Here is a 13,351-nt window from a genome sequence, read left to right as displayed (position 1 = left end):
CCTGATGAGTGCCCGAAAGAACTCGCCATCTACTAGTCCTTGCTAGAAAGAACTCACCAAGATTTCCGGAGTGGTTGATAGCACTTTCATGGATGCTTGATTAAATCTTTTAATATAGGCCCGCAATGCTTTCTTGGGCCTCTGCTTCATCATGAACAAGTCGACATTTGTCTTTTGATAATAGTGACTGCTCACGAAGTATTGTAGAAATAACGTTCGGAAGTCTTTGAATTTGCATATGGATCCGATCGACAGTCGCTTGAACTACCTCTGTGCTGATCCAGAGAATGTGATGAGGAATACCTGGTATTTGACTCTATCAGTAAACTGGTATAGTGTTGCCATGTTGTCAAACTTAATCAGATGGTCCTCGGGGTTCGCTGCCCCCATGTATTCCCCGATCATCAATAGCCTATAATGGCGTGGCAATTGGTCAATCCAGGATCTCTTGAGAAAACTACCTGTTGATCTTCTGGGGAGAATCATCAAGACAGGGTGCTTTTCCTTTCCATCTCTCCTGAGTGGGGGCTTCCTCTGATGAGGAACTTTGCGGTTTCTCCGCTCGGCCTTGCTCTTCTGATGGTGTGAGGAATAATGCATGGTAGTAAGGGATTGGGCCGTTTGGCGCTTCTTCGAAGGGGTCAGTCGGCTTGTTGTTTTGCCTCCGCGTGGCCAGGTTTTTCGCTCGGGCTCTGGGATCAGCTTGCTGCCTAGTCATTGATCCCGCAGGGTCGTTCGCTGGGTAGTTGCCAGCCGTTGGTTGTTGCTCCAATATCTTGGCAGCTCGGGCTTGTATCAACAACTCCAAATTCTCTTGCGTTAGTGTCACGGTAGTGAGTCATCCGACGTCTTCCATTTTTTGTTTCGGATACAGGTGAATTTCCCACAGACGATGCCAAATTTGTTTCTGTCTGAAAGAGGAGAATGCGGAAAGTTGGGGATGTGGCTAGAAGCTTGATGCGGCGAAGACTCCATGTGTTCCTACAACACAAAAGCGTCAATGCTGGGCTAGGAGGGATTCCCGACATTAGCCTTCCGATGCTCAAGTTAGTTTCTGGTGATGTTGAGAGTAACAAGAATGCTGCAGCAAAAGAACATGTAGAATGGTGAAGTTATGCATACATTTTCCTGTGGATAGAAAACTCCTTTTATAGTGTGTCATTGTAGTCTCTGTGCATGCATCCCAAAGTATGTGCGTGTTTTCCCATGCATACTTGAAAAGGTAAGTTAAAAAGTATCTCTGACATTTTTCCTTACGATAAGTTGGAAGCTTTCGAAGTACGATTTATCTGTGGAATATGCTATGTTGTCAGTGACACAAACTTTTAAAAGAGTACGAGAAGATACGTAGATGAATCCCATTATGAGTTGATTGGTGTCTGCTTGGCTGGGATACATTTGCTCGGTCGTGCTGAACAGCACATTCTTTCTTCACTTATCATTTCCATAATCAGAAGGCTTTATTTCTCCCGAATGGACACACCCTCTGCTCAACTAGGATGAGAGCCATGGGTCTATCTCTTAACTTTAGGCTGTCCACTTAGCCGCACCGCTCGTTCGACCATAATTAATCCGCTCTACTCACTCTTTCCTTAACTTTTAACATCTATATCTATTGATCTTGCTTACTTTAAAGCATATATGGTGAGCCCCTTTCATCATCGCATCACACGCCAATTGCCACTGGCCGTTCCATCTAAATCATGGCTGTGCATGCTTACCACCCAAGTATGACACATGTCTTGCAAGCAGAAGCTCACGTGTGATGGTTGATGACACATGCAGTTGCATGTGTATGGACCAGAAGAGGGCAGGGAGAATAAGCAATAATGAAGAAAGGCAGAAGTAAGTCCGTGAGCCACAGAACAAGCGAGCAAATTTTCTTCTTACAGGAGACGTCAGAGAGCCATTCTCAAATAGAGAAGAGAGTCTCCGTTAATTTCTGTCGTGTAATTTTTCATTCGATAGATATTCATAATAATGGTTAGATATATATTTAGTTTGCCAGGTTAATCAGTGCTAGATTACTTTCATTCGAGCGTTAAATGAAGCGTGTTTTAAATTGTTAACATTCTTCTTCCTTTCCTTTCTTCCTCATTGAGGGAGAACTCCGGCTGTTATCCGATTCCTAGATAAGATCATTCCGTTATGCTTACAGGAATTCATCCTGTCACAAATAAGAGATACAATAACATTGACTCCCAATTCAGATCAGTTATTTTGGCTTGTCGCTGTTGCAAATCAATTTCGTTTTGCCTATATGATTGATAATTAGATCATGTGAAATATATTTTAGTTTGATTTCAATTAATCATAATGCTTTCACCATGAACCACCCTTAATCTTAGACATCTACGAGAACTAACATAATGTGATTTTTTTTTTTAAAAAAAGAAGGTGATAGCACCCTTAATCTTAGACATCTACTAGAACTAACATAACGTGAGTGAAGGAGGAGGAGGATTAATCTATTCCATCGATCCACATTACAGCCATTGAACTGTAGGTAGATAGCATATATATTGGCGGTGACTGTATTTCAAATAAATTTAAACATTTTCGTGTGCAAAGTTTCAGAAATTAACCGGAAGCTTCCCCTGAACTAAATGGAGGTTTATTTTACAGAAAAGGGGAAAGGAAGAGTGGGAACTCTGACCACCTAAGCAAAGACCTCCATCAAGTCAAGTCGAGTCAACTGCTGCTGCGGATGAATGGGACCTTGTGCCACATAAATGAAAGCTAAGATCTGACAAAGTTCATACTTTAGTATGTTATATAATGGTTCTTGATAGACCAAACTAGTCTGAAGGAATTTCACGTGAGGCACACTTATAATAGCCAACATTATGCGACATGAAACCTCCCTATTCAGCTGTTAAACCGGAGGCAAAGTTTATTTAGATTGAAATGATATAAGAGAGCATCAAATATGTGCCTGAATTTAGCATTAAGTGGAATGGATGAGCATCGAGCGAATCTAAATGTGAAAGAAAGCATTGAAACAAAGCACTTTCACTAAGCACTGAATGAAAAAAAAAAAAAGGCAGAGTGATCGTTTTACACGTTTACACGCTCTAAGTTGAAATTTGAAACCCACTAATGTAATGGGTACGTTAGTGCTAAAAAAAAGTGGTTTATGGCACGATCTTTTTTTTTTAAAAGAAAAAGATAATTGGATAGAAAAATATTTAAGAAAATAATACTAGTTAGGCAATTAAGGATGGAGAGAAAGATATTTTCATCCTTATCTTTTACAAGCACATGTTCCATCACTCTTTTCTTGATTAAAATTAAGCTGAATAAGGTAACGACCCACTCCAATAATATAATCGCTAAAGCCATTAGTCATTATTTAATTCAACTAGGTCTTCTTTATTACGTCTCTATTAGCTAATCCTCCATTAAGATAAGCAAGAAAATTTAAGTAATTGGGCCCCCACCAAATTGTACTTATTAGTGAGCACGGTGGCCCACGATCCTGGTTTTTGTGTCATGATGTCGCTCACCATCTTGCATTAGAAACTTACATAATTCACTAATCAATCGCGTCCTTGCTTAGTAGTTAATCAAGGTGTTAATCTGGAGTCTCTTTGACAATTAATTAAAAATAATAACGATAAGTATTCTATTGCCGTGACATGTTTGCCATCTTGATGAGGCACATCAGCATTTAAAGCATCCAACTCTGACCCTTTCCATTCAACCATGTTCCGTCCAATTGATGCAGTACATTTTGCATTCTAATTTAATTGGCCATCAAATTCCACAATAGAGACTGGTTTTTGCAATTGTTAATTGTTTTCATGACAACTTAATAGGACTAATATTGTCCGAATGCAGCAGTTTAATTGAATAGTCTTGTAGACTTTCAACAACTTAAAAATGTTTAATTTGATTTGTGAATAGTAATCGATCGACTTGAATCACTTAATTAATTTTGAAAAATCCGGGAAATATAATGTAAGTTTTAGAATAAACAAATGAATGGAGGGTGATGGGGAGAAGAAAAGTAAGGTTCCTTGCGGAAAACGAATCTTAAAGCTCTGCTTGGGAATTTTGAGAGGATAAGAACAACCTTGGTCCTTCTTCTCTTCTCTACTCCTCTTCGCCTTTCCCTCTTCCCTCCCTCTACCTCCCTTTTCACACTTCTGTTTTTTTCTTTTTTGCTCTTGGCTGTCAACTTGAATCAGGAGCGAGAAAAGCTGCGATTTTTATCGGTTGGATTGTTTTCAATTTTGGCAAGCAGAGGAATCATGGTGAGTCGTCGATTTTCTCCGTTTTGGTGAGGTTTTACGTTGGTAATTTTAGTTCGGGTATTGATGGGTTTGGGTTTTTGGATGATGCGTAATGGAACAGGACAGTGCCGGAGGACCGGAAGTGGGACGGTGGCCGGCGTGGCTGCGGCCGCTGCTGTCGACGAGCTTCTTCGTTCAATGCAAGCTCCATGCGGACTCTCACAAGAGCGAGTGTAATATGTACTGCCTCGATTGCATGAATGGCGCTCTGTGCTCTGTTTGCCTTGCTCAGCACGGCGGCCACTGCGCCATCCAGGTGCTCTATCTCGCTCCTTTTGTTATCTCCCCGTGTGTTTGGAAGTTGGAACTGATCCTGGATTCCTGCTCTCGCTTGGGATTTTTACTGATTGGGGATGATAAGTCGATATTCTGGTTTTGGCAACAGATAAGGAGGTCGTCCTACCACGACGTGATCAGGGTGTCGGAGATCCAAAAGGTATTGGACATCACCGGCGTGCAGACCTACATCATTAACAGCGCCCGTGTTGTCTTCCTCAACGAACGCCCTCAGCCGCGGCCCGGCAAGGGCGTCACGAACACCTGTGAGGTCTGCGAGCGGAGCCTCCTCGACTCCTTCCGCTTCTGCTCTCTCGGCTGCAAGGTGCCAATCAATCTCCCCTCTCCACTTCGAAATCAAAATCTAATCTTTAAACCAGAAAAAGGGGAAAAAAAAACAAAAGATCCAATCTTGATCAACCTGTTTGACGGAATGCGCTTTCCAGATCGCCGGCACCGCCTCCGACTACTACATTAACAGGAAGAAGAAAAAGATGCTGAAGCTGAAGAAGAAGTCAACTGCGCAATCCGACTCCGAGGAGGAGTCGTACACGAGCAGCAGCCGAGGCAGCGAGAAGAGCAATGTGATTCAGAGCTTCACGCCGTCGACTCCTCCGCCTACCGCCGCCATTCTCCGCAGCGCCAAGAGGAGAAAAGGCATTCCCCACAGAGCTCCATTTGGAAGCCTAATACTGGAGTTCTAGGCCATTGCTACTTACTACACACGATAGAAGCAATCAAATAAAATCACTGTCTCTCAGGAAAGGCAGAGCAGATGAAGAACCCTTTAATCGTAGCTGATAAATGTAGCTGTAACTATCTGTATCGTAAAGGTTTGAGATTATACGCAAGAATTAGAGGAGGTTTTGCATAGATAGATAGATTGTAGAGTATAATAACTCAGTGTACATATTTTTGGCAGAAGAAGCTTGGTGTTTGGAGTTTGGTGCATGCAGTAGCATACGCCATGGAGGTTGCAGTAATAAAATGCTCCTTGTTCTACTTTTGCTCGAACGAACTTGTTCACGGTGACTTTGGAGGTTGCGCGATCCAGGACCTCTGGTTTCAATTCTGGTGGGCGGACTGCTGAGCCGCTGAGGTGGTGGCCGTCTTTGTCGCTTGCGGCGTCCCCACCGGCCACACTTGTGGCGTTGGGTTAGTCAGTGGTGGTCCTCTCTCTAATGGGCAACTCAACTTCCACAAGATCTTTCTAGAAAGATTTTCACAATTGATTTATATATTACAGTTTCTTTATATTAAAAGATTACCCATGAACAAAGGTCCAGTTTTCACGGGAGAGATGGATCAGTGGAGCAAGTGCTGCGTTTTCTTTCAGTCGACGGCACTAAGAAGTCTCTGCTCGTCGAGGTGGATTTGCATGGAACACAGCGTGACGTACAGTGCGTCGAGAGGGAGAGATAGAAAAAAAGAAAGCAAAAGCGAGTGCATGAATTGGGAGGCAGTGGATGTGATTGGCAACTACTAGATTGCTCGCTGATCCTGGAGAAGTTGACCGGATTCGCCATCAAATTAAAAAATGCTTGTGATCTTTTTCTTAGTTTGAAGGGGTCCGATCCAATTGATGACCAATTCAGTTGGGCATCATGAATCCATAAGAGCAACGTTTTGTAATTCATCTATAATGAGCAACCAGACATTGATTACAATAACTAGTTCTGCTCTTTGATTGAGGCATTGTAGTGCCCATCATCCCCCGTCCAGTTTGAGCACGGAGCAGCTACCTCACAAACACAGCAGAAACACTGCAACGCCAATTAAACCAAACAACATATATAATCTAACTTTAACAGAAAGAAATTGAAAATAATATAGAAGAATATATTGCGACAAGAGTACCTGGCTGCAGTATCGCTCGTGAGCAGTAGTATCGAAAGGGAAGTTCGCACAGAGAGGCCTTGGATGTGGGAAATCCCTCAGTGCAATCTTTTCTTCCAGTATCGTATTTGCAGTTAAATTTTTAATGGATTAAGGAGAGAAAACAGAATGAAGAGAAATGCGAATTAAGCTTACTGGTCCTTTTTCGGCGAGGAGGATCACGTCGTCGGAGGGAAGACCAAGATTAAGCTTGCGAGTGAAATCGACGGGAGGGATTTCGTAGCAGTCATCGTCCTCTTCATGTCCATGTCTGCTATTCATTTTAAGTTTTTCCTTCGAATCGAAAATGTACCAAAGGTTGGGAGTTTTGGTGTTCTTTCACGGGATATATTAAATATCGGAAGCCGAAAGGTTAAAGTAATTAATTTAGTTATCATAGACTTCATTAATTATGCTTAAGAGAGGATTTCTTGGAAACGAAATCCATCGAATTAATACTTCTAATTTGATTATTTCCTAAGTGCGCCTATCATTAAAATTCACAGTTGGTTGAGTAGCTAGAGAGATAATTAAAATCTCATCATTTTCATACAAGTCAAACATCTAAACGAGCATCTCAATGCAAGAGTTACTAGAGGTTTGTAAAATTTTAAAAAATAAATAAAAAGTCTTAAATTATTATAGAAGTGAGGGCATTTTTAACGGTTAGGGTTCAAAAATATACTTTTTTTTTCATGATTTCAATATGCCATGATAATAATATGAAAATTTATTAAAATGGATAATGCAAAATGACTAGAATCTGACCCGTCAGAATACACTTTATAAGTCATTATTAAAGATATTTTAGTTATATCATCTCTATATATTAATTATATGCATATATTACAATTCAATTCTGGCTAATCAGATTATGGCGATATAGATTTATCGTATCTTCAATGGTCAAAGATCTAAGAGTAAATCTTGTTCACCATAATCTAGTCAGCTAGAAATCTTTATCTTCCAATTATAATGCATGCATGTACATGCATGTAATTAATATCTACATATGATATTACTAAAATACCCATGCATACACATGCATGTATATATTCTCGGTGGCTAGATTATGGTCATTTAACATTATCCAATATCTAAATGAGTTTTTATATGATCTCATTCATAGTATGATTTGCATGACTTCATGCATATTACATCAAATTCGAGATAAAAAAGCATGTTTCTATTTTCACTACTGCTCTTAAATTACAAATCTCAAATCTTACCTCTACAATAGTTCAAGACTTTTTATTCAGTTTTTTAGATTTTACAAACTTCTCATAAATCTTACATTGGAGATGCCCTAAGATTTGAGATTTGTAGTTTAAAAATAGTAGTAGAAACTCAAATCTATTATTTTATCTTGAAATTGATATAATATTCATGAAGTCATGCAACTCATGCTATGAATTGAATTAAAAAAAAACTCATTTAGATTTTTAATCATTGGAGATGTTTCAATAAACTTTCATACTGTTGATATCGTATATTGGGATCATAAAAAAAGTTCATTTAGAACTCTACCCATTGAAGATGTCCTTAAAGCATTCACACCATTTTCTTTATCCAAAATGCATAATTTAAAATAAAAAAATTACTTTATTAAATTTAAATATCCACTTTTCATTATATTATATATCAACTTTCTTATTTTTTTCTCTCTCCTCTATAATGTTTAGGTAATAAATTTCATTCTTTAAATTTAGAGAAGTACTATACATAAATGTAAAATTTAGGGAATGAATAGGGTAGTTCAAACAAAAATTTTTTAACTACCCTATACAAAATTTAATATAAAATCTTTGGATAAGGTAACTGATGTAGATACTTTTATGTATCTCTAATGTAAGTTTTACGAGAGGTTTGTAAAATTTAAAAAGCTGAATAAAAAGCCTTGAATTATTATAGAGGTGGGGTTTGAGGTTTATAATATAAGAGCAGTAATCAAAAGTTAAATCTGTTTTTTTGTCTTGAAATTGATATAATATGCATGAAATCATGCTATGAATTGGATCATAAAAAAACTTAAGAAGAAACATGTAAGTAAGTACAGTTGCTCTGATACCACCTGTAACGCCCACCCTTCTTACCCAAGGGCGGCGCTACGATCTTATACTACTTACGTACATGCTTTAGTTATACTATAACAGTTTAAATCATTCCTTTTATTTAAATAAGCATGATATCACATATTCTGATTAGTTCGAATGTGCATATATTGATCATATAACTAAAAATATTAATTTGTCCGAATCGTTCTTGCCGAGCCACCACCACACACATCACTATCTGCTCCTCCTGCTGCTCCGTCGTTCCGAATATCCGTCCCCCATATCTGCGGTACAAGGAAAGTAAGCTATGAGCACTCATGACTCAGTAAGTTCCTTTCCTACTCACTAAAACCGAATTCATATCATTGCATATCAATATCATGCGAGGTATCATAAGCATACGACATACAAGGGTATCATATTCATATTCATATCATAATATCACATGACATTATATCTAATCATCAAATAATTCAAGCACATATGTAGGCAATGCATCATGAATTTGAAAACTTATACTTATAAGTACTTGAAATTAATATCATCATTAGAGGGGATCCCGGTTTGTACCACATACATAATGCGCGCTCTTCATAGGTAGGTCCAAGGTAGCAAGTCTTGAACCCTACCATGCATACATACTAGGCCCGAGTCTTACTCCATCGACCTAGGGCATTTAGAGGCTCATTACTGACGAGGCCCGAGTCTTACTCCATCGACCTAGGGCACTCAGAAGCTCATTACTGACGAGGCCCGAGTCTTACTCCATCAACCCCGGGGCGTTTACGGAGCCCACCCTTGGTACAAACCATACAAAAATAACTTATCATGCATAACTATCATATCATGTCCCTAACAATCTTTCATGCATTTCCTTTTTCATTTCTTTTCATTATGTATAGCATTTCCTATGCTATAACATATCATGACATATTACATAATATAATTTCATTTCTTCTCATTATGTATAGCATTTCCTATGCTATAACATATCATGGCATGTTACGTAACATAATTTTATTTCTTCTCATTATGTATAGCATTTCCTATGCTATAACATATCATGGCATGTTACGTAACATAATTTCATTTCTTCTCATTATGTATAGCATTTCCTATGCTATAACATATCATGGCATGTTACATAACATAATTTCATTTCTTCTCATTATGTATAGCATTTCCTATGCTATAACATATCATAGCATATTACATAACATAATTTCATTTCTTCTCATTATGTATAGCATTTCCTATAACATATCATGGCATATTACATAACATAATTTCATTTCTTCTCATTATGTATAGCATTTCCTAGGTTTTTTTCTTTTTTTTCTTTTATTTTCCTTCATGGCCGAAACCTACCAGTCCTTAAGCTAGGTTTCTTAAGTGGCCTAAAGCATGGAAAGCCTAAGTAAATATCATGGCAAAAGTTACTAAGAACATCATACACAAAATTGGATCATAAACAAGCTAGGACTCTTGTGATCTTACATGTCTTATATCATGTAACCAATTTTCTACATTCCAATTAAACATGAGAGCATTGATCAACTTTCATATCATAATATCACAGAGGTCTTGAGCATATTAATATTTTTGTTTAGGCTAATCTAAGCTATCCCTTTTATCATGGCCGAAAAACCCTAAAAAGAGTTCATGAGTTTCTAGCAATAGGAAATCCTTTGAGAAACTTTATATCCTATCATATGAGCATGTTTATTTAAATTTTGAAGGTCTTCCTAACCCTTAACCTTTCTGGTCCGAAACATACAAGTGAGTTTTCTTTTGGTTCCAATTAATTTCCAAGCAAGAAATCCATAGAAAGGTCCTTAGCATTTCATAGAAGGAACCTTGCACTAGTTTGGTTAGACAATAATCTTCCTAACCTCTTTAAAATATTTTTGGTTGAAATCCTAGGGTTAGATACTCCTCTGATCATACATCATATCAGTATAAAATCATGGAAAAGAATCCTTCTACATAGCATAGAAAATCTTATCATGAAATGAGGTCTTGTTTAAATCATCCTAGATTTGAAAACCTTTTCTTTAGCCGAATTTTTCTTAAATTCTTTCCTAGGTCTTCTAATCCTTATAAATCCGAAAATCACATAAAAGCCTTGTACCACAGGTGAGGGGAAACTTACCTTCTTTGCTTAAGTTTCCTAGAGTTGAGAACTTGCTTGTGGACCTTTCTTCCTTGCTTGCTTTGCTCGGCACCAATGGAGGAAGAAGTGGCTAGGTCTTTTGGTGGAGAGGAGGAGGAAGAAGAGGAGGCTTCTTCCTCTTGTGTTGCTCGGCAACAAAAAGAAAGAAAGAAAAGAGGGAGTGTCTCGGCACCTCTAGGAGAAGAGGAGGAGAGTGAGTTGAGGATGAAGCCACCCCTCCATGCCTATTTATACTAAAATGAGGGGAGGAAAACTTGACTTGATTCATCCTCCTTATTTATTTCTCCTCTTTAATGATAAGAATATTCTAGAGAAATGCTTCTTGAGTTCTCTCTTTTCTTTCCTTTAATTTCTCTCTTTTCTTTCCTTTAATTAAAATTCCTATCTCTCCTCTTATAATATCCTCTCCTATCACACTTGGTTAACATATGCATGCATCCACAAGAAAACCAAGGATCAAAACTTGGTTATGTATATTTTTACTTCTTTTTACTTCCTTTTCCTTTTAAGTAAAAAGAATCCTTTCTTATTCTTAACTACTTAGTCCTTTCTCTCCTTATCAATAATTCTCCTATCCCCTTTGATATCCTATACATGTTCCTTACAAGAGGTCCAAGGTTCAATCCTATTTTTCTTCTAACATATTATTGATATTCTTTTGTACATAATAATTCATATATCACCATATTATGCATTATGCATAAATATTTCATACCCATATATATTATCTCATATTCCTTCCTTTTGTTTACATTAATTCCATGTATTATAAATATAGATGATTTATATTCTCAACTTTATTTTCTTTCATAAAGTTTTAATCATCTAAATCCTTCCCATCTTAATATCCAACTTATAATATTTACACCTTCTTTTCACTACCTTCATACTCTCATTATCCTTACTTTCTTATCTAGGCTTTCTAGGGGTGTTATCTGTTTTTTTGTCTTGAAATTGATATAATATGCATGAAATCATGCTATGAATTGGATCATAAAAAAACTTATTTAGAGTTCTAACCATTCAAGATATTTCAATAAATTTTTATATTATTGATGTGGCATACTGGGATAATAAAAAAAGCTAGCTCTAATTATTGAACATCTCCAATCATTAGAGTTAAATGAAAACTTCTATTATGATCCTAATATGTCACATCATACCACATCAATATTCTAAAAATCTATTAAAATATCTCTAATAATTAAAGTTTTAAATGATTTTTACGTTCATAACGTATAATTACATCACGACGTACATATTATATTAATTTCAAGGTAAAAAAAATTCAAAATTTCACTACCATTTTTAAATGGGTTAATTTTCAATTTAGTCCCTCGTTATTTAACGTGGTGCTAATTTCGTCCCTAATTTTTCAATTGACTAAATTTAATCCTTCAATTTTCGAACGTTTTCGCAAATTGATCCTTCCGTCTAAATCCCTGTTAAAATAAACGGGAATACTTGTTTAACCGGTGGAAGTGACCTATGTCTTGCTGGACAATTCCTAATTTAGTCCCTCATTATTGGACGTAGTCCCGATTTCGTCCAAGGATAGTTTTAAAATGGAGGTCGTCTGCTACTCGGCGCAGCTCCAATTGCCGGACTCCATGTCGACGCATGCGAAGCGAGCGAGGGCGGAGGCGACGATGAGGGAGATGGGATTGGCGGCCGCCATGGACACTAGAATCGGCGGGTGGCACGTCAAAGGCATCAACGGCGGCGCGTTAGCATCTGCGTCAAGCTCCTCACCCCGCCGCCGCTCCTCTTCCTCGACGAGCCCACCAGCGGCCTCGACAGCGCCACCGCCTATCACGTCGTCCACTGGATCGTGCGCCTCACCTGCCGCGAGAGGATGACGGTAGTCGTCGCCATCCACCAGCCCGACAGCGAGGTGTTCGACCTCTTCGATCGCCTCTGCCTCCTCGCCTATGGCAGCACCGTCTTCTTCGGCCCTGCTCCGGTGGCTGCCGAGGTACCAACTCAATCTCAAAGCTCAATTAAGACTTGAATTCTCTCTTTCGACCTATGGAAATTCAACCTTGCTCAAACTTTTCTCCAGTTCTTTGCTTCCAACGGTTTCGCCTGCCCTTCTCTGCGCAATCCTTCCAATCATTTTCTCAGAACAATCAACAAAGACTTCGATACGGTCAGTGCTTCTTCTTTGCAGCTTATAAACCAACAAAGGAAACAAGTTTCTAAATCTCAGACTCAATCAATGTCAGGATTAGGGAAATAACGCAAGAATAAAAGCAACTGATCATTTCCACCGATTAAATAAGTCTTCCCGTCTTATTTAACTGGGATTTGGACGGAAGGATTGATTTCGGAAAACGTTCAAAAATTGGAGGATTAAATTTGATTAATTGAAAAATTAGGGACGAAATCAGTATTACGTCAAATAATGAGGGACTAAATTAGGAATTATCCAGCAAGACATAGGTCACTTCCACCGGTTAAACAAGTCATCCCGTTTATTTTAACGGGGATTTAGACGGAAGGATCAATTTGGAAAAACGTTCAAAAATTGAAGGATTAAATTTGGTCAATTGAAAAATTAGGGACGAAATCAACATCACATTAAATAACGAGGGACTAAATTGAGAATTAACCCCTTTTTAAATTATAAACTTTACGCGTTGTAAATGTAAAACTTTTTTTTTATAAAGCTCTTCACA

The 13,351-nt window shown here is 38.1% G+C and overlaps 1 protein-coding gene across 1 annotated transcript; it reads left to right on the top strand.

Annotated features, from left to right (window-relative positions):
- Window positions 1–4,094: 4,094 nt before the first annotated feature.
- On the top strand, window positions 4,095–5,573 carry LOC122037244 (protein RGF1 INDUCIBLE TRANSCRIPTION FACTOR 1-like). Its single transcript, XM_042596687.1, has 4 exons — window positions 4,095–4,256; window positions 4,357–4,551; window positions 4,681–4,896; window positions 5,018–5,573. Exons 1-4 carry the CDS (start codon window positions 4,254–4,256, stop codon window positions 5,273–5,275), a joined length of 672 nt encoding a protein of 223 aa, XP_042452621.1. The 5' UTR covers window positions 4,095–4,253; the 3' UTR covers window positions 5,276–5,573.
- The last annotated feature ends 7,778 nt before the right edge of the window (window positions 5,574–13,351 follow it).

The sequence above is a fragment of the Zingiber officinale genome, chromosome 1A, assembly GCF_018446385.1.
Source record: "Zingiber officinale cultivar Zhangliang chromosome 1A, Zo_v1.1, whole genome shotgun sequence".
Lineage (NCBI taxonomy): Eukaryota > Viridiplantae > Streptophyta > Magnoliopsida > Zingiberales > Zingiberaceae > Zingiber > Zingiber officinale.
The sequence above is the reverse complement of the archived record's forward strand: the minus strand, read 5'-3'. Positions and strand labels throughout refer to the sequence as shown.